Source organism: Hoplias malabaricus, chromosome 15 (assembly GCF_029633855.1).
Source record: "Hoplias malabaricus isolate fHopMal1 chromosome 15, fHopMal1.hap1, whole genome shotgun sequence".
In the NCBI taxonomy this organism is placed as follows: Eukaryota; Metazoa; Chordata; class Actinopteri; order Characiformes; family Erythrinidae; genus Hoplias; species Hoplias malabaricus.
In genome coordinates this window covers 6179932-6203283 of record NC_089814.1, presented here as the reverse complement: position 1 = coordinate 6203283, position 23352 = coordinate 6179932, and the positions used below count along the sequence as shown (strand labels likewise).

Here is a 23352-nt window from a genome sequence, read left to right as displayed (position 1 = left end):
TAGTTTGCCAAGGCTGTGGCGTACCACGAGTTTTCCCGCTGTGTCATTGTTATAGCAGCAGTTTTCTTTATACACCCTTTCAGATTTAACCAAGAGACACAAATCCATCTGCTGGGTGAGCCCATACAAAAGATGGTCTGTCATAACTCTTTAATAGATGACATCCTTAAATCTAATTAGAGCTCTCTGTCAAAACTCATTTTTCAGTCATTTAATGATTAACCCCTCGAATTTGGTACTGATTCCACTGTCTATAATCTAAAGGCTGTCTAGGAGGGAACATTTTCTAATCACATAACATCAATCATTCACAGTGCAAAATCCCCAAAGGGAGTACCATACAATCACTGAAAGGTGAAAAATGTAAAGTAGAAAAATATAGCGAAACATCCAAATAAAAACAGATAAGGACATTGAGGTCTTTAAAATACGCCCTAATTTCACCTAAAGTGAACTGGCTTGAAACTCACTGAGTCACTCATTCACTCACATGTTTATGAACAGCTCCAGAAGTGGGTACTATTTAGTTTTTTGCGTTAAACATGTTTCTTTTTTGTTACTGTTTGGCCAAATACATTTTATATATACCTTAAGGAAATCCCTAAACCTTAACTCTTATAACATTCATTCATTCATTATCTGTAAGCGCTTATCCAATTCAGGGTCGCGGTGGGTCCAGAGCCTACCTGGAATCATTGGGCGCAAGGCAGGAACACACTCTGGAGTGTACACAAACACACTCACACATTCGCACATTCACTCACACACTCACACCTATGGACACTTTTGAGTCGCCAATTCACCTACCAACGTGTGTTTTTGGACTGTGGGAGGTAACTGGAGCACCCGGAGGAAACCCACACGGACACAGGGAGAACACACCACACTCCTCACAGACAGTCACCCGGAGGAAACCCACGCAGACACAGGGAGAACACACCACACTCCTCATAGACAGTCACCCGGAGGAAACCCACGCAGACACAGAGAGAACACACCACACTCCTCACAGACAGTCACACGGAGGAAACCCACACAGACGCAGAGAGAACACACCACACTCCTCACAGACAGTCACCCGGAGGAAACCCACACAGACGCAGAGAGAACACACCACACTCCTCACAGACAGTCACCCGGAGGAAACCCACGCAGACACAGAGAGAACACACCACACTCCTCACAGACAGTCACCCGGAGGAAACCCACGCAGACACAGGGAGAACACACCACACTCCTCACAGACAGTCACCCGGAGCGGGAATCGAACCCACAACCTCAAGGTCCCTGGAGCTGTGTGACTGCGACACTACCTGCTGCGCCACCGTGCCACCCCACTCTTATAACAAACTATCCATAATTATGCAAATTGTACTTTTCCATTTTTTTAAACTTGACTTGAGTTCACTCTGCATTCTGAGTTTTAGATTTGGAAAATGGGTCATAAGCTGCTATATAAACTGTGTGTGAAAAGACTGTCAAACCAGGGTTTGGTTCTGTCAGACATTAAATGATGCAGGGTTTACATAGCAGCTGTTTATTTGCTGAAAGATACAATTACATTTTTTCTCTTTCACCTGAAATGAGTGATGTTACTAGTAAGGTTCTAAATTGAATTTTGATGCTCTGAACTGTAGGCTACAGACTCAGAACCTCACACTTAAATCTCATATTCATCATGCTCCAGATGCTATGCTATTTTAAAGTCTCCCTTGGGTCTGTGAAAACTCCCAAAACTAATATGGTTTCATCAACATTACATACTTTGAAGTAATTTCCAATAAACAGTTCCCCTAATAATCGCCTTTATTCCGTTTGGGAAAATCTATGAATACGCAATTAGTCACCTATATCTCCATCTACCCCTCCATAGCTCACCTGCAGCTTGAAAAATCTGACCCGCAATTGGGTCCTTAGGTTTGTGATGTAAGAAACACTGGCTGTCTGAATCTATGTTTGAGGTTGTTTTTGGAACGCTGCAGTTTCAAAGCAGAAACACTCAGCTATGTCACTGAAAGCTTATTTCACACAATACGTCTTGTAGTGTATAAACAGCACATAAATATGCTAACAAATTTAATCTTAAGTAGCAACATTGTTTATCCATATCTGTTGCATTAAAAGTTATTTATCAGGGTGAAATGAAGGTCAATACTCCATCCAACAGCAGTTATCCATTAAAAAATGGCTTTTAAATGTCATGATACGATGTTCCTTAATAAGAACTCAAAGTTGGTCTTCACTTTTTGACTTCTTACATTACGAACTGTGTTGGACGGTCTGGTGTAATAAAACAAAAGAAAACCAAGGAACAGAAAAACAGTTTTATACGGTACAAAATGAAATAGCTTTCTGTTACAGTGAACATCATCCAGAATATTACCAGCTGAATGTTCAGTGTTATTTATGACTCTGATAAAAATACATGCACTCTGAAGTTTAATAACCATGAAAGCCAGAAGGAAAAAAATGACAAAAAGGGTACTAGAGTTTCTCCATTTGATCAAACACAGATTACACAATGATTTTATCAGGAGAGGAAAAAAACAAGTTGCACAATATCAAATGCCCTGTAATTTAGTCTCCTGTTGGAGAACCATGACTAAAAGTCCTGCTGATAGTGGAGTCTGCAGACTCTGGTTTTAATATTCACTCTGAGTCCATTAAACCTCAGTCTTACGGGGCCTGTGCTTTTCATTTATTTTTTCTGTATCCTTTCTTTGAAGACAAGTGTTAGGGTGAATATTTTCACAAAAACAACTTACTTTAAAGTGGAATACCACTGATTTTACAAAAGTGCAGAACTGATGAATGGTAATGATATAAACAAAGTCACTGAGAGTGGTTTAATAGAAAAGGTTCCATTTTAAAAAAACATACAACATAAAAATATGAAGGTAATAGGAACCAGATGTCTGAGGAAAGAAGTGAGTCATTTCACTTCATACCATTCTGAATGAGCTCCGTGATTGAGTTATGCAGAAATTTTGGAATATTTGGTGGAATTCTCTTTATTTCTTAATCTCTCTCGCTGAACTCTGCATAGACTCGGTGTTATTCTTATTGAAGTTTGGGAAGTGGAGACTCCAGTGATGTATTGTCCTTCAAAAAAAGGATCATTTTGGTAATGTCTTTATTTCAATGAAGGTTTTAAAATAAGCAGCAGTAAGAGCTCCTATTCCTCTACCAACTATTATAACAGCTGTCTACAAACCTACGGATAGAAGTTGTATTTGTGCAAAGCTCTGTTTAGTATAGAACTGTCTGTTTAATATAGAACAAGAAAATAATACACTGTCAACAGTCTCCAACTGACCTCAGACCTAAAATTTGTATCAAATGTGAAAATACATCTATCAGTAAACAATATAACAGTGTTTCTCCACACACTGACCACACTGTAAAAAATGTCTGTGAATTTTACGGTGGAAAACTGTAAAACCATGACAGTAAATGACTGTGAACTCTAAAAAGGTTGAAAACAGTTTCTGTAACAGTGGAATACCGTAAATACTTTTATCAGCCGAAAAACATTTTTTTACATCTTTTAACTGTAAAATATACATTATTTCACTGTTAAACGCACAAACCATTAGGGGGCGATACAAGTGTCCAAGGACTGGGAGGAGCTGAGACTCATTAGGGAGCTCCCAGCATGCTTTGCTTCTCCATATTTTCTGTGATTTTCAGAGTTTCTTTGTTTTTTTCTGTCTTTGAGACTTACTGATTTTGGGTTTCATTGGGGGTGATCACTGTGTATGTTTGTGTTTCTGTGGATATTATGTCGAGACGTGTGTTGGTCAGGAAAGTTCACCATCAGCCTGTGTTCCGCGCGTGGCACCCAGATACCGAACATTTCTTTAGTCCTTTCAGCAATATCTCCTTTTAAGGGCTGAATACAGGATGCAGTTTGTCTTTATCTAAATACGGCTATATCTCAGTCTCCTTTCTCTAATTTGTGACACAATTTACATGTTAATATTATAGCAAAACAATGTTTCTTTGTTATTTTTATGTAAATACCATGTTTTTTTTAGAGTGTATATCTGTTTTTTTTTTAACAGAAATATACTGTAAACAAAACAGTCCTTAAATGTAAAATTTATGATTGTCAAACACGTGACTGTATATTTTACGGTGAAAGTCTGGCAACCACAAAAAAAAAAATAATTTTTTTTTACAGTGCACTTTAATCATCTCCACTGACCAGGCACGTGCACTTTGTAGCTCTGTAGTTACATACTGTAGTCTATCTGTTGCACTGCATATTATGCTAGCCCCTTTTTAGCATGTTCATGAATGGTCAGGACCACCCCAGGACCACCACAGTGTTATTTAGGCGACTATTGTATGTGCATCATTACAGTCCTATGTTTACTGCTTTATGTTCATCCAAGTGTCTTCCTGTGAGGAACCGATTGGTAACAGATTACATTTACACATTTACATGTTTAGCTACAAGGCTAGATAATGTAGCTAATAAGTAAAAGCAGTGATAGCTCTATACGTTACTATATAGTTTTACAAAACACTATAAAAGACAGATCAATGCGTGTATTGTCTCGGAGGATCTCCAACTCAGAACACTGATGCTGAAACTAGAGCACTGAAAACTTCTCCAAAACAAAAACAAGACATCTTCTCCCCACACATCTGCCAAGATAACAGCCCTGCAGACCCCCCGCCACCAAGCTCTCACTCAGGAAACAAACCAAAGTCCATTGTCCTCAGTCCAATGCTGCTCATTCTTTTCTGGACAGGAAAATAATCATGAGAAATAAAACAGGCTCGAATGACAATTCTTTCACTAGGTCTGGAGCCAGAGAAGTGAAAGTTGACATTAGCTTTGGCAGAGAACTTTGTCAATGAGAAAGATGCACTAGCAGTGATTCATCAGTGGAACGGGGCTGTTCTGTGAGGGTTTGATGGCATTCGGCCAACATTAGCAAGGTCAGGAGATGCTGGATGATTAGCTCTGGCATACACTCCACTCCAACTCATCCTGTTGGTATTAACTGGAGCTCTGTCACTCATGAGAAGACGGATTCCATAGATTCCACTGTTGCACAACCCAATTTTGGAGGGGTTTATACTTCTGTAGCTCATTTGTGGCACTGAGCATAGTGACTTTAAGCTGATGTGCAATTGCTCCAGAGCTCCACTGAATTTCACACTGAATGTGGGTGGTACAAATCAGCTGTCACTTATCTTAATATCATACATGTAATGACATATTTAATTACATAATTGGCTATGTACTATATTATATCAATTACATATAATTTAAGGTTCATTAATATAACATTACACCCCCTTATTTTTATAGGGTAAGCTCAGTTTCTTTCTGGAAACAGGGCAAATAAAGAAAAAAGGACATCAGCAGCAGCTAATAACGATAAGGAGACGTCAAGCCACAGGGGCTGACCTTTCCCCAAGACTCTCAAAGAGAAATCCAAGAAAAACAAGACAATTCCTCAGATATTAACAAGAATCTGACCACAATCTCTGATGTTTGTGACCTATCGAGACCATTTACAAAAACCCAGAGAGGGGCTCTTATCTGTACGCTTAAAAGTTCAGCTAAACAGTTACATGGTGTCCTAAATTCCCTACAGCAGGGCCCTATGGGTCGAGCAATTGACCTTTCACCTCTGAATAGCAGAGACAAACCACTACAGACCATTGCAGACCTGTCTCAGCAGCTTGCCTCCATCAGTGAGAAAGAACAGACTACTGTTTCCTCTAATCACAGCAATAACAGCAGGGATTAATAGCTATTTACATGAAGTGTTTTGTGAACAGAGGGGGAAACGTCATTACGCAGGTCATAACGACAGTGGTTAACAGGGGCAGGGCATTTATCATGTAAGAGTTTTACTTACTTAGATTCAGCTTGATATGTGAAGAGACAGATACAGTGTTTACTGAAACCATATGGTATTTGATTATGAAGACTCTACAGTGTGTTGCAACACACTACGTTCAAAGCAAAATCTGCCAAAATGTAATATTTGTAATTTTTCCTCTTAAATAAATATAGTCAATTACATAAAAACATGTCCGATTTTCACATCTTTGACCTAATTTAGACAAGTATTTGACGTTTACGCTAGTTGCATGAGATTCTCTGTTTTAGTTTGAAATATTAAAAGAATGTAGACTACAGAACTATCCCCTTCAGAAAAAGCTCTACCTGTTAGAAACAGAAGGGAATCAAGCTGTTTCCACTCCAGTAGTATTCAATATTTCAATAGTGGAGACACAGTAGTAGAAATAACCTGAAACTTTTATTTTATTATTTATCATTCATTCATTCATTCATTCATTGTCATTCAACCTCTTTTTCCAATTCAGGGTCGCAGTTTGTCCGGAGCCTACCCAGAATTGCCAGGAAGAGACGCCAGTGGACACTTTTGAGTTGCCAATCCACCTACCAACATGTGTTTTTGGACCATGGAAGGAAACCCACACGGACACAGTGAGAACACACCAAACTCCTCACAGACAGTAACGAAACCCACGCAGACACAGAGAGAACACACCACACTCCTCACAGACAGTCATCTGGAGGAAACCCACGCAGACAAAGGGAGAACACACCACACTCCTCACAGACATTCACCCGAAGGAAACCCACGCAGACACGGGGAGAACACACCACACTCCTCACAGACAGTCACCCGGAGGAAACCCACACGGACACAGGAAGAACACAGCAAACTCCTCACACACAGTCACTCGGAGGAAACCCACGCAGACACAGGGAGAACACACCACACTCCTCACAGACAATCACCCAGAGGAAACCCAGGCAGACACAGGGAGAACACACCACACTCCTCACAGACAGTAACGAAACCCACGCAGACACAGAGAGAACACACCACATTCCTTACAGACAGTCATCTGGAGGAAACCCACGCAGACACGGGGAGAACACACCACACTCCTCACAGACAGTCACTCGGAGGAAACCCACGCAGACACAGGAAGAACACACCAAACTCCTCACACACAGTCACTCGGAGGAAACCCACGCAGACACAGGGAGAACACACCACACTCCTCACAGACAGTCACCCGGAGGAAACCCACACGGACACTGTGAGAACACACCAAACTCCTCACAGACAGTAACGAAACCCACGCAGACACAGAGAGAACACACCACATTCCTTACAGACAGTCATCTGGAGGAAACCCACGCAGACACGGGGAGAACACACCACACTCCTCACAGACAGTCACTCGGAGGAAACCCACGCAGACACAGGAAGAACACACCAAACTCCTCACACACAGTCACTCGGAGGAAACCCACGCAGACACAGGGAGAACACACCACACTCCTCACAGACAGTCACCCGGAGGAAACCCACGCAGACACAGGGAGAACACACCACACTCCTCACAGACAGTCACCCGGAGGAAACCCACGCAGACACAGGGAGAACACACCAAACTCCTCACACACAGTCACTCGGAGGAAACCCAGGCAGACACAGGGAGAACACACCACACTCCTCACAGACAGTCACCCGGAGGAAACCCACGCAGACACAGGGAGAACACACCACACTCCTCACAGACAGTCACCCGGAGCAGGACTCAAACGCACAACCTCCAGATCCCTGGAGCTGTGTGACTGTGACACTACCTGCTGCACCACCGTGCCGCCCTTATTTTATTGTTATTATTTTTTAAATTTGACATGATATAAAATTTAAAAAAATTCAGTAGAAAAAAATGTTCTTACCAAGACTCTAACGCAAAACTAAAGTGCAGAAAATGTAGTGCATGAACATAAACAATGATACAAAATATACCCTTAAAGTTTCAAAGTAAATAACAAAACAAATACAAAGCAGATTCTATACCAAATTATTGCAGTCTGTCTGCTTGGGTTAGAGCTCACCCATGCAAATGACCCATGCAACAAATGTGTACATGTGGTACGATATGAGACAGCTCTACCTGTGTTTAATAATGAATGAACAGGATGAAGCAGTTATAGAATTGTAATTAATGAATGAATATATCTAATAATAAGAAATATACCTCATACTTATTATATGAACCATTACTATCAACTCCAAACCTTGCACATAAATTGGCAAAGAGACATTCTACAAGTGAGTAGTGAAGTCAGCGACCTATCAGATTTGTAGGAAACAGCCCATTGCAGTCACGGACCATTTCTTCAGCATTTTACGAAATGAATTTCAAGCTGTCGTGAAGTGAAATGGCTGCTTCACATCCTTTTCTTTCCCTTTCAGTCTCGTTTGGTAAAGCCTGGACGACTCTGAAAGGATAATACTTTGAAATACAAGGTAAAAGCTTGTTAAAAAAAAAAAAAGAAAATGAAAAAATCTTTTCACAGTTCACCCCCCCCCCCAGGTTTAACAGAGAATCTGACGGCAGGCCGTGGCTATTACATATTTATAGGGGAAGTTCTTATGGGAATGTGCAGAAAGGCAAGGTGTGTTTTATCACTGGCACCATTTTCATTAGCTCTTATCAGCCAAGCCATCAGAGGTTTGGGTACATATCTTCTCAGCTCCAGAGGCTGTTGTGAAATGCCTTTTGAGTTGGTTCCACACTCCTGACTCCTCTGCCAACTCCCCTGATGTTAGATTATCACCCCCCCCCCCCCCACACACACACACACACACCATCTCTCAGCTCTTTCCAATTCTAGCACTCTCTTTTAACTTTGTGAGGAGAAGCTCAAACACATTCAAGTAGGAATAGCCGCTCCTGTTGGTTACTTCATATATAATAAACACTCATAACAATAAAGGTAAAAAATCCCTTTCTTCTTTTCCCACTACTGTTTCCCCTTACATTAAATGGGTCTTTGGAGAACCATTTTTACAAACGAGGGAAATGTGAGTTTTGCAATGTGGGAAAGATTGAACCTCCACCATGTAATGGATGTATAAAGGACCAGTGAATCTATAAATAACCTTTACATGAGGCTTTTTTTAATCTTCAGAAAGATCCTCACACTCACAAACCTCTGTAAAAAAACAAGCTTCTTTAGGTTCTATACTTTCAGCCAATGACTCTGGTTAAGGTCTGTGAATATGAGGACTTCTTAAAGATTTACATATTTTAAAGGTTCTAGAAAGTACTGTTGACTTTTAGCTTTTTCACAATTTTAGACAGTTCCTCACCTTCAGAAAACCCTTTATCAAACATGATTTTTCAGGGAACCCTTTTATTAAGCTGGGGTTAGGGTTCTCCAGTGGTGTATACTGAAACAAACAGAGTCATTCTGCTGAAAGTGTAGACTCAAAGCCTTATTTCAATATATTATTGATGTTGTATTTTTTGGAAAAGCTTCTATTAGAATTTCATCATGAAATGACATATTAATATATCGTCTCTGTCCAATTAATAACAAATCTTCCAAAATAGTAACTTTATAGGAGAAGGAAAACACCTTCTTAACTTTCAGTGGAACTCAATGCAAAACAAATTCATACAAAAACATTTTGGAGCATTTCTCTTGGTCCATTCATCATGAAATGTTCAAACACACGTGAAGGACGCCTTGTTCAAATGATGCAGTAAACTAAAAATTGACTGAAATGAAGGCCCATGTTTTTAATTGGACAGCAATGATATGAGGGCTGTCAAATAATGCTATGATATGTATTTGACCCAAAAGAGATTAATAATTTGAGTGGGAGGGCTACCGAACATGAGCAGCAGGGCTTCACGGTGGAACTGATTTACAGTTAAGTATGTGTTTTCTTTGTCCTCTAGTGCAGTAAGGGACTGGGTAAATGTGTGATGCCCTGCAATGGACTGACACTGTGTGTGTTACTGCCTTGCACCTTATTTCTTAACCACAACTCTGACCAGGACGGAGTATTTACTGGAGAATACTGCATAAATAATTGTAAGTTGAAAAGGTTTTATTGTAAGTCATTTCTATTTATGAACTCTATACCCAATGTAAAGGCCACAGTATAAAAGGCATCGGGCATGTTCAAAGGTTGCTAAAATATAATAATTAATACAAAATGGAGGACAACTCCAGACTCCTATGGATCAATTGGATGGTCAACAATTCCAAAGGGAAGCAGAGTTGGCTCTGTAATAAATACCTGCACGCTGAGAAGACTAAGTTCAGCTCAGTGATGCTGATTCATTGAGGATATCCACTGATACAGACTCAGATGGTTGTGATTCCCCAGTGATTCAGAACCATCTCATATATATTCAGTACTAACAAGGACGACAGGGCTGTCACAAACACACTGTTCTCTCAATGAGTTTTAAGAGAGCCTGTCACAAGAGGGCTACAAATGAAAATGAATTTGTATAAACAGGAACAAACAGACAGTAACAATGTCACTGTGGAGTGGACGGAGTGTGGTTTATTTTTCCTCTGTTATGTCTTCAGAGAGTTGAGACAAGTGATAGATATTGAGCACACCCTGTAACTCAAGGAATAAAATCATTACATGTCTGACAGCAGCAATACAACAGTACCAGGACAGGGTCGCTCAATTCCAGTGAAGTCTACTGATGCCTAATGGAGTGGGCGACGGTGTTACTCAGTAAAATCCATGAACCGGTTGCCTAAGGATAAACCCTTTGACTAATAAAAACCATCTGGAAGACATGCCTAGGAGGAATGTTAATCATTGTTAAATTGCCTAATATTTCCGTCCATCTTTTAAAAGACAAATGTACACAGATCCCTGAGGACTGATATACACTCAAAATCATGACTCCTTTGGAGAATGATTTGGAATGACTCTTCTGTGGCTTTAGACTGTGTTCTGGGGGAAATAAACCCTTCACTGAAAGTTGGTGGTGGAATACCTAAATGAAACTTGGAATATTTTGGCAATTTAATGGCAGTGGTTTATTCCCTTTGGACGGGAACGTTCTGCTTCCAATTTAATTTATTCCATCATACCCTTGGGTGAAATACATCAGCGAGACTGTCAGTCAGAATCAGCATAGTTCTTTTGAATGTGTTCAAACCTACACGGCTGTATTTAAAGGATCTAGTCCGAAAACCAAAATCACCCGGATGATTTAAAAGGGTTTATTAGTTTGAGCGGAACCACCAAAGAATAGAGAACAATGGAACAAGTGGAGAACTAATAATCGGCCTGAAACACGAAGCTTCAATTTGCCGCCAGCAGAGAAACATCAAAGTCGACTTTTGCCTTTATTCCAGTGTATTTCTCTCATCCCCTTCTCATGATGGTGTTATGTAACACAGCTTTAGCAGCAAAACAGAGACTCAGATATCCTCCTTCGTAGCCAAAGGAGCAAACAATAAATGTGGCGCAAATTTAAAATAACGGAAGGGTGCCATTTCTGTAGGATTTAGCAAGACCTGGCTTCTTCCAGACACTCTTCGCCTCTTATTGTGAGATGTTGGGAGACATTTGGAGACATTTAAAGCCATTCAGAGATGTTTGGAAAGAAATCAATTGAGAAAACGGGGGGGGGGGGGGGGGTACCAATGACATCATGACATTAAAAACAGTCTGAACTTGTGACACCAATTTCACGCCACATATCCTGTGGCGATGAGTCAGAAATTAACCTTGCATCAATTGAACAGTTGGCATATGACTAAGAAGGATCTTCTTGTTTACAGTGGAAGGGCTTTTTTAAAGAAAGCTGCAGTCCTGTGAGAGTTAGGGCTAGGAACTATTATTCCCAACAAACCCCAGTAACCTAATGCATGTTGTTTAAGTGCTGATCAGCCAAATAAATCTGCATTAATAGACCCTTGAATGTTGTGCATGGCGGAGAATTTTTCGAAGGTGTTATAGAAGAGTAAATAAGACCCATAATTACCCAGCAGGGGTGACACCATGATCATGAAGTTGGTTCACCCAAGGTGAGTCACATAGGTTGACTTGACTCTTGTATAATGTGTGAATCTCAATGACATGATCTCTGGTAGTGGGGTACTTCACACACTGATTGCAACACCGCAGGAGAAATGCTAGCACAGGCGTCCAGTATCTATAGTTTCAGGTGCTGCACATCTCGTATCTTCACAGCATAGACAATTGACTTCAGATGACCCCAAAGATAAAAGTCTAAGGGGGTCACATCGGGAGACCTTGGGGGCCATTCAACTGGCCCACGACGACCAATCCACTTTCCAGGAAACTGTTCATCTAAGAATGCTCGGACCAGACACCCATAATGTGGTGGTGCACCATCTTGCTGGAAAAACTCAGGGAACGTGCCAGCTTCAGTGAATAAAGAGGAAAAGACATCATCATGTAGCAATTTCACATATCCAGTGGCCTTGAGGTTTCCATTGATGAAGAATGTCTCCACTATCTTTGTACCCCATATACCACACCATACCATCAAGATGTGCAGCACCTGAAACTACGGATACTGGAAGCCTGTGCTAGCATTTCTCCTGCGGTGTTGCTATCAGTGTGTGAAGAGTGGGAGAAGAGGGTTACATTGACAATCCAACACAATGGTTAGCACTTTGAACACATTTTATAAGTGGTCAGAAACTTGTAAACAACTCATGAAAGAATAAAGTAAAAACCAAGCATACCATTGTTTTTCTTGTGAAATTCTCAATAAGTTTGATGTGTCACATGACCCTCTTCCCATTGAAAAAACTAAAGTTGGATCCAAAATGGCTGACTTCAAAATGGCCGCCATGGTCACCACCCATCTTGAAAAGTGTCCCTCCTCCCATATACTAATGTGCCACAAACAGGAAGTTAATATCACCAATTCCCATTGTATTAAGGTGTATCCATATAAATGGCCCACCCTGTACATTGATATTTTTTATTATTGTTTTAAAAGTTATGACAATATTATTGCGAATGATACGATATGGCACAGCCCTAACTTGAACCCATTCTAGAACAATCAGAAATGTTTGCTGGAGCACAGGTCAGTGTTCTCTGGTCTTCAGGGGCAGAAAGACCAGAAGAGAGACTGGATACGGAACAGCCCTATGCTGCTGAGGCATCTGCTATTTGTGTAACTTTTGAGTGGGATACTTGATCTTCTTTTCCTGGAGACAAATCTGAGGTCAGATGAACTGCACGTGTGGGTTCAAGGCCACTACTCCCACTGGGGGGGTCGAGGGCAAAAATGTTGAAGATTCATGAAGCTGCTGATGATGTTGCTTCTGCTCTTTTTACTGGAATGCTTCAGTGTTAAAGGTGAAACAGCAAAAGAACACAGCGCTGTCCTTTACCATAAATGGAGTCAATCATTCAGGACATATCTGGTATCCAAAGGTTGCTTCCTTGTCCTTGTAATATGATAAACTCTACTAATAGTTGCAGTGATGTCTTAAATGATCGGCCTCAGATTTGATCATTTTTCAAGTAGGAGGCATCCTGGATGTCATTCTAGACATATCCGGGCATTACTTCTTCCCCAGATTCCTGCAAAAATCAGCTGTAGATATATCAAATCATTCTACAAATTTACCTGCAGCTTCATCTTATTCATCTTCTGTAACCACTTCATCCTGACTAGGGTCGTGGAGGGTGGGAAGCCTGTACACAAGGCTAGACACACAGCCTAGACAGGGTGCCTATCCATTTCAGGGCATCTATCTGCAGCCTTTTCTTTTAAATCTTTGTAAACCAACTTTTAAAGTTTCATTCCAAAGCTAGTACGACTGGAGGGATGAGTGATTCGCCAAAGATTCCTCTCTCTGCCACCAAGTGTTTGCTAATGCAACCACATTACATTATATTGGGCTCAGATGAGAACAGAATTTACACACCAGCTTTACACACTGCAACTCATTAAGAGACATTCCAAGAAAGCCCCACAAACACCACAGCAACACATTACGCTCTGATTTCATTCAGAAAGCGGTTTCACTAAAACAGCATCCACCAATAAACCTCTACAACACACAATTCATCATTAAGTTCATCTGCTTATTTACACAGTAAATCCACACAAATGCAAAATGAGTCGGTTTCAAGAAGAGCCAAAAAAAGCAAGCCTCATAAGAAAAACCACACTTCCAGCACCGTAAAAACAGAGGCCAAAGCGTGTGTGTGCTCAAACTCATGCCTGAGATGTTTCTGACAAAGACAGACAGGGTCAGAGCCAGGCCACGGCCTTGGAGCAAGACTATGGGACGGCATTTACACAGACTTACAATTCTACATCCACGGCCAATTCAGAATTCCAGCCAACACAGCACCAAGAGGATAGGCCTGGCCTAAGACCATGTTACTGTAGCGCAGTGTCATCCCTGTATTCTACTGTTTATGTCTACGAGAGCAAGAGGAATAGTACATTTAAGGAATAATGAAAAGCTAATATCAGTGGCGCTGTCATCTGGAGATCAGGTGTTAAATCACTGGTGATGCTTCAGCCATCAAAGTCATGAGGTTCAGAAATCAGAACAGCTTGTCCTCATTGTCAGATTGAAAATGATGGGCCTCCCTCTAAGGGCGGGTCTTCACAATTGGCTTGGCAGCATGATGTGATTGGTGGAGACCTAAACAAAGAGTGGAATTTACAATGACTAAATAGGGGAGAATATCTGGTAAAAATGCTAACAATGAATTGAATAGTGTATAACTCATGAAGTCTTGCTTATTAGCGGCCACGTTAGTACATGTGGTTGAATATTTTCTTTAAAGGTGCACTACCCGAGATTTTACACATTTAAATATCATTAAACGACTCGTTTCAGTGTAGTGGAGTTAAGGTGTCACGAGCAGAGGAAGAAGCCACACTCTGCTCTGTTTTGTTGTTCTCAAGGTCTCGTTTTCAACTCCAGAACGACAGATAGCCTCGCCCTCTTGAAACGTGGACCATTCCCACATTTGTTTTGCCCTCCCCAACGAGACAAACACCACCCACAAAGCTTTCTCTAAGCAAGATGGCGGATTCCACTACGAAATATTCAGGACAACACAATTCATGTGTTCCTCCACTGTGAAAAAAACAACTAACGTTAACACAGAGTGAAACAAGACAAGTATCAACACTAGATTGACATTCCTGATATGGAGAACATTAAGTTTTGCTGAAAGGCAAACAGCTGGAGTCTGTGCTAATGGTTTTACTCCTAGAAGTGCTTTCCCAGGTCAGTGTGTCCTCTCCCCGCTGATGTGGGGTGATGTCACACAGAGAAATACTAGTTTCTGTTTTCTAACTCCATTCATCGGGACAATTCCAACTTGAAAGCTCCTATAAATTAAACGTCTAAAGTTACCATCATGCTGTGTCTTTATAGGCTACTACCTACATTTATTCATTTCTCTCTTTTTTGGTTAATAAGCAGCATTTAAGGTGGCGGGGAGATTAAAATGAAGTACTGTAAGGGGGGGGGGGGGGGTGCTCTGAGTTCACTGCCGCTTGGTTCACCACGGCTAACTCCTTTGCGTGTTTTTTCCCATGCTCCGGACCTGTAGCACCTGGATTTTCTACCCTCTCGGTAGCGGGAGAATGCCTGTTTTTCTCACCAAAGTGTTGGTGACGAGAGCACCTTCACGTTAGTGAACGGTACTCACTCGCACCTTCATTCTCCTTCAATGTGTATGCACTCACAATCATAGATAAATTCATTATATCCAACCCACAGTACAAAATGTTCTTACACATTTGTTCAATTACATATTTTCACCAAAGAGGTCACCAAATCCCAGATTTACCTATGATTACAAAAGTCCGCATCCTGAAATCTGTCTGTACATCAGAATGGATGAATATTTATATACATTGAAGTGGTCCAAACATCATAAGCAAGTCTGAGATCATTAAACAACACAGTGTATTTAATTGGAAGAAATATTGCATGATTTGGGACCTGAATCACAGTCATTATTGGCGGGATCTAAACGTTTCCAATACTTGTTAGCTACATTAATGTCCCAATTCCAGTGCAAAATTAAAGAAGAAAAACACAAGGCTACACAAGGATTTTGTTGTGGCCTGCTATGTGGTCATATCAGTGGAGGTATCTGTTATGTAGATGATGAATTGGAACGCTGACGGTGGTGAAAGCTCAGCCAGCTGAGACATTATAAACGGGCTTTTCTACGTATATGCATGAGAGAGAGCGGCCCAGGAGGTCAGGAGGAACCAGGAGTGCACACACACACACACACTCCTGCCGTTTACAGCCACCGGCTTTAAGGTAGTTTTTGGCAACCATTCCAAAGTGCCTCACGTCAACACCAGCCAAAATGAAGAAACCCTGTGTAGGTTCGTGTGTGTACTTGCTCCATGCTGGATGCAGGTGGACTGGAATACTCCCAAAGACAGAGGGAGTGAGAAAGTGGATAGTGATAATGAAAGATGGCAGAAAGGAGTATGTAACAATAATGAAAGATGAAGAAGAGTGGAAAAATAAGGAAACAAACCACCCGAGGCTGTGATTATACTACAGTGAAGGTAAGTGGAGTAAGAACATTGCAACATTTAAAGGAAACATATTTTCAGTGCATTTGGAAATGATTGTATCTGGAGCACACCAGCACACCAAGTACGAAATGAAACAATAAAACATCCAAGCCAAGTTTTTCTGATCAGCACAAGTCAGAAACATGGGATAATAATAAAGCGTTCTGATATTTTACTGCTTTTTATGAAGAGGGACTTTAAAAACTGTAAAAAAACGTCTCCTGCTCTAAAGCTAATTTCACACCAGTCATAGGAAACATGCCACAACATGCTCCACGACACACTGCTGTATTAATCAGTGTAGGTTTACACACCGGCAGCGCGACCACGGAGAAAACACACGCATTTAGTGCAAAAATATGCTTCGGGTCTATTTATGATGCGTGCCATGAGGAGCAATCGTGCAGATTCTATGCAAAAACTGAACAGATCTCTTGCTGAATGTACAACCTACACCAATAAATATATCAACAAACAGCTGTTTTTTTAAGCAGTAGCAGTATTTCAAAAGTTTAAACTTGAGCTCGTGTGAGTAACAAGACCAACATGGATGTGAGAGCAGGTCAGGTTTATATTGTTGGACCTTTTCTCACTAAAAGCTGTGCTTAAATTTAGACCAAATAAAATGTATTTAAGCAATATACAAATGATAAACACTTTTGTAGATGGTATTATCACGGGTAGATGCTGAGCTAACAGAACCGCTTTCACCTCGCGACGCCACCTCAGGAGTTTAAACTGCTCTGATGCTCCTTGCTCTTCTAAAATCAGCATCATCAATCAAAGCTGTGGACCTGCATTTGTGTGAGATTAAATATGAAGAATATGAAGAAAACAAATCTAAACCAAAGCAGAAACTGCTCAAAACCAGAGCTTCCACTCCGCACTTCTCACTTCTGGGCTTTGGCTCATTCTCATTTAAAGGAAGAGTCACTGAAACTGACCATTTCTGAACAGCACTGTTTAGACAGAGGGAGAACACTGCTGTGGTGTTTGTTCTTTGTGGTATTTTGACCAAAGCATGACACATGTTTCATGAACTGCGTTCACATGTGGAAACACCCATCAAAGCCTAGTTTCCAAAAAAGCATCTTAGTGTCATAACCAAGAGAGAGAGAGAGAGACAAAGACAGACAGAGAGAGAGAGAGAGAGAGAGAGAGAGAGAGAGAGAGAGAGAGAGAGAGACAAAGACAGACAGAGAGAGAGAGAGAGAGAGAGAGAGAGAGAGACAGAGAGAGAGAGAGAGAAAGAGAGAGAGACAGAGACAGAGAGAGAGACAGAGACAGAGAGAGAGAAAGAGAGAGAGAGCGAGAGAGAGACAGAGAGAGAGAAAGAGAGAGAGAGAGCGAGAGAGAGACAGAGACAGAGAGAGAGAGAGAGAGAGACAGAGAGAAAGAGACAAAGACAGAGACAGAAAGAGAGAGAGAGAGAGACAGAGAGAGAGAGAGAGGGCGAGAGGGCGAGAGAGAGAGAGCGAGAGAGAGAGAGAGAGAGAGAGAGAGAGAGAGAGAGAGAGAGAGAGAGAGAAAGAGAGAGAGAGAGACAGAGAAAGAGAGAGCGAAAGAGAGACAGAGACAGAGAGAGAGAGAAAGAGAGACAGAGAGAGAGAAAGAGAGAGCGAGAGAGAGACAGAGAGAGAGACAGAGAGAGCGAGAGAGAGAGAGAGAGACAGAGAGAGAGAGAAAGAGAGAGCGAGAGAGAGACAGAGAGAGAGAAAGAGAGAGAGAGAGAGAGAGAGAGACAGAGACAGAGAGAGAGAAAGAGAGCGAGAGAGAGATAGAGACAGAGAGAGTGTTTCTGCATGTTTCGTTGACTTTAAAAAAGCATTTGACTCTATTTGGCACAGTGGACTGTTCTATCAGACTCTAAAATGTGGGGTAGGGGGTAAAGTGTATGACATCATTAAATCCATTTACCTAAACAACAAGTGTGCAGTGAAATTGGGCGACAAAAGAACAGAATACTTCACTCAGGGGCGTGGGGTGAGACAGGGCTGCAGCTTGAGTCCAACTCTGTTCAATATCTACATCAACGAGTTAGCGGTGTTACTGGAACAATCTGCAGCCCCTGGACTCACCCTCAACAACACGGAGGTTAAATTCCTGCTCTACGCAGACGACCTGGTGCTGCTGTCCCCCACTGAGCGTGGGCTACAGCAGCAGCTGGACCTGCTGGAGCAGTTCTGTCAGAACTGGGCCCTGACAGTCAATTTGGACAAAACTAAAATTGTAATCTTCCAGAAGAAAGCCAGGTCTCAGAGAAACAGACACCTGTTCACTCTAGGAAACACCGCCCTAGAGCACTCTCTACACTACACCTACCTGGGCCTGACCCTCAGCGCCTCAGGGAGCTTTGATCTGGCAGTGAACGCACTAAAGGAAAAGGCACGAAGGGCCTTCTACGCGATCAGAAATAAATTTCTCAAAATAGACCTCCCAGTCAGAATCTGGTGCAAAATTTTTGATAGTGTGATTGCGCCTATTGCGCTGTATGGAAGTGAGGTCTGGGGTCCACTCAGTAAACTCGACTACACTCGATGGGACAAGCATCCCACAGAGGCCCTGCACGCAGAATTCTGCAGAAATATATTAAAAGTTCAGAGAAAAACACCCACAAACGCGTGCAGGGCTGAATTAGGCCGATTTCCATTGATCATCCCAATTCAGAAGAGAGCCCTAAAGTTCTGGCTCCATCTAAAATCTAGTAACTCACACACACTGCAGCACGAAGCACTGAGAACCCAAGAGCTCAGCCCTAAACCCAGTCCCCTCTGTCAGCTGGTTCTGAGACTGACTAACCCTCTAACCCCTAACACACCACAGTCTCAGTCCAGCACTGCTGACCAAAGTCCAATCAGACTGAACCAAATTATTAAACACAGTAAATCAGCCTATCTAGAACACTGGGACAACGACACCAGAACCCAGTCTAGATTAGAGTGCTATCGGACCCTAAACAGACCGTATGAATTGGCAGAGTATCTCTTCACCGTCAGAGATCCACAGCAGAGACAGATCCTGACCAAGTACCGGCTCAGTGACCACAGCCTGGCCGTGGAGAAGGGCAGGTATAAGAAGTCCTGGCTGCCCAGAGAGCGGAGAGTGTGTGGTCACTGCGAGAGCGGTGAGGTCGAAACAGAGCTGCACTTTCTCCTCCACTGCCCAAAATTCACACTCATTCGAGAAAATTTCAACCAAAAACTTAAAAACCTCCAGCCAACTCTGGAGACTCTGACCCAATCAGAATTACTACAGATCTCCCTCGGAGAAGGACACACAGCGCCTCTCGCCGCCAAATATGTGGCAACATGCCACCGCCTGAGAGACAGTGAGCACCAGTCATCACACACTCCCCCTAGCACTCTGAAACACCCACACGGTGATACCCCCCTGACACACACTCCACCACCCCCCACACACACACACATATTAATAACCCCCTAAACACACTCCATCAACACCCACACAAACACCCCACACACTACTGATCCCCCACCCAAACACTATAAATAGGAATGTAAACACTTACTGGTGATAATACACTTAAAGTCTTATTTTGTTTATTTAATAATATGTGATCTTTTTTTTTTTTTTTTAACTGATTGATTGATTGTCTGATTGTCATTATTATTATTGTTATTGTTATTATAATTATCATTATTATTTTATCTATGCATTGTATTTTTATATATATTTGTTTTCTAATGGAAATTAATGATTATTTGCTTAAATAATCGGTTAATTAAGTATTTGTTTTTTTTTCCAAATACAAAAAAAATATATGTTCAGTGTAATTTTGTTTATGTGCTTTGGCAACATTGTTACTGAAACAGTCATGCCAATAAAGCCAAGCTGAATTGAAATTGAATTGAATTGACAGAGAGAGAGAGAGACAGAGACAGAGCGAGAGAGACAGAGACAGAGAGAGAGAGAGAGAGAGAGAGAGACACAGAGAGCGAGAGAGAGAGAGGGAGAGAGAGAGAGAGACAGAGCATTTTTGGTGTGATGCTTGTACTACCTCTGAAATACATCCTTTGTTCTGAAATTAACCCAGAGTGTTATAAAGACAATGAATTTAACCTTTTAGGACACACATGTTTTGAACTGGAAAGCTGATGCCAAAGGTAAAAAAAAAGCTAATCATTTAGCCATGCCTGAGCAGAGCTGTAGACTACAGCAATAAGTCCAGCTGTCAGACTGGGCTTAAGTATAGTGCTGTGAGGCTTCAGTGTCTGAAGCTGCTTTGTCCACTGGCTCTGGGGCCAGATTAAACTTCCAGCTTCTTAATCCTTTACCCTCAACAGGTTCTAACTCTCCCCCCACTCTGCAGATTTTTCTTCAGCCAGGGATGGGTTTAATACTCTCCTTTAAAACAGTGATGAGGTTAAAATTTATAGACAGTATCTGCTTGTTATATAAAGATCCAATCAGTGGGGACACAATTTCTAACTGTTAAATCTATAAATTAATGAATAATTAATATGTTGATTATTCATTCATTCATTATCTGTAACCCTTATCCAGTTCAGGGTCACGGTGGGTCCAGAGCACTACCTGGAATCACTGGGCGCAAGGTGGGAACACACCCTGGAGGGGCACCAGTCCTTCACAGGCCAACACACACACACTCACTCACTCACACCTACGGACACTTTTGAGTCACCAATTCACCTACCAACGTGTGTTTTTGGACCGTGGGAGGAAACCGGAGCACCCGGAGAAAACCCACACAGACACAGGGAGAACACACCACACTCCTCACAGACAGTCACCCGGAGGAAACCCACACAGACACAGGGAGAACACACCACACTCCTCACAGACAGTCACCCGGAGGAAACCCACGCAGACACAGGGAGAACACACCACACTCCTCACAGACAGTCACCCGGAGGAAACCCACGCAGACACAGGGAGAACACACCACACTCCTCACAGACAGTCACCCGGAGGAAACCCACGCAGACACAGGGAGAACACACCACACTCCTCACAGACAGTCACCCGGAGGAAACCCACGCAGACACAGAGAGAACACACCACACTCCTCACAGACAGTAACCCGGAGGAAACCCACGCAGACACAGGGAGAACACAACACCCTCCTCACAGACAGTCACCCGGAGGAAACCCACGCAGACACAGGGAGAACACACCACACTCCTCACAGACAGTCACCCGGAGGAAACCCACGCAGACACAGGGAGAACACACCACACTCCTCACAGACAGTCACCCGGAGGAACCCCCGCAGACACAGGGAGAACACACCACACTCCTCACAGACAGTCACCCGGAGGAAACCCACGCAGACACAGAGAGAACACACCACACTCCTCACAGACAGTCACCCGGAGCGAGACATGAAAACAGCAATTTAGTTCACCAGAAACAACAGACCTTGTGAGGGTGGAAATTTCTGAGTCTGGATGGGAGAAATCCAGCATTAAAATTGTTGAAACCCTGTGCATGTCTGTTTGTATTTTTTAACTGAGCTTTCCTCAAATTTAATGTGGTGAGCTACTGGGTTTCTCCTGATTGTGTTGTGATTTGGACATTGACAACATGTTTACAGCTGAATTTTTCTTTACTTGCAACCCCCGTAGGCCACCCCCTTCACTTTTGAAGACAACAGAGCCACAGGTGACCAGTCATGTCCTATGTAGTCTCGCATGGCCAGCCCTGGTCTCTGTCTGAACAGGCTCTGGCATTTTCTCATTTTCCCCGAACGTTGAAAAGCATGAAAACAGATGGGGGTGTTGCTTTATTACTGCTCCATAGACATGGTGATATTGACTTATTTTTGTGGTTTCAGATGCATTACTTAAGGTGGAACTAACTCTAAATTCAGCAAACTGTATGTAACTTTACATGAAAGTAAACACAGACCTAAAGTGTTACAAAATTACACAGCTTGTGTTTTGTGTTCATTCAGACAGTGAATAAAAACTTACAGACCAGTTAAACTTCAACCATGAACATGCTACAGTCGGTTTCTCACTCAAACACACCATTCCACCTTAAACAAACAGGCGGGAGAGCTTGCGTTGTTGTGAGCAACAGCAGTTCTCCACAATGTGTGGATATAGCTGATGCTTTTCCATGTCTGGCAGCTCCTGCATGGGGTTTACCCACCAGGACTTTCAGACTTTCACACAACAGACTTGGCACAGGTTTTTCAGAGGGTGCCTTCTCCTGACACAACTCTTCCATTTAAATGCAGGGTGGGACTGACACCAGGAGGGCACAAGCACAAGTGGTTCAGCCTATTCAGTCTGAGAGTCATAACTGTGGACCAGTGTTGTCCAGTGTGAAGCTACATATTTTATACTACCTCCGGTGAAGGTAATCCAGGCTAAATGAGTTTCACTGTAGCTACTGAGTAGTTTGTATTGGTCACTGCAGTGGCCACAGTTTAATGTCGTCAGTTATCCACACAGCACTGGAACGAACTGTAAGAATGACCTTTCATTTATTAATTATTAAACTAATCAGTGCCATAACAAATCTCCGTACACCACATCAAAAACAATCACAAACATCAGTCCACATATTTATATCAAGCTCATTTGCATTTATTTGCATATTCACGTGACTTTCCCGCGCATACGGTTCCTACCTGTAGCACGTGGTCACCTCCCCCGTAGCCTTTACGCACGGATACTTGGTGGTGGCGATGTTGTTTTCTGAACAAACTTCTCTGTAAAGGAAAATAAAGCAGGCGCGTGAGGTTGTTACACTCGCGCCGTCCATTTAACCCCCAGCTTTCTACCCCTCAGCGAGGTGATGGAGCCACGCGAGCGCGCACACTTTACCTGCCTTCATCCTCTCCCTCTGCGCGGAAAGTCCACTGCGCTGAGGGGGACAGCAGCGCGCACGCGACCAGGACCAGGAGCATCCCTCTCTCTCTCTATCTCTCTCTCTCTAATCTGATAGAGTTGT

At 42.3% G+C, this 23352-nt stretch overlaps 1 protein-coding gene across 2 annotated transcripts in view; it reads right to left on the bottom strand.

Moving 5' to 3' along the window:
* ccbe1 (collagen and calcium binding EGF domains 1) overlaps positions 1-23336 on the bottom strand; it is an 87305-nt gene extending 63969 nt beyond the window's left edge. For both annotated transcript variants that reach the window (XM_066645970.1, XM_066645971.1), the window contains exons 1-2: positions 23226-23336; positions 23030-23110 (exon numbers count right to left, since the gene is read on the bottom strand). In XM_066645970.1, coding sequence (XP_066502067.1) covers positions 23030-23110; positions 23226-23308 — 164 coding nt within the window. In that variant the 5' untranslated portion in view covers positions 23309-23336. The remainder of the gene's footprint in view (positions 1-23029; positions 23111-23225) is intronic.
* Positions 23337-23352: the final 16 nt, after the last annotated feature.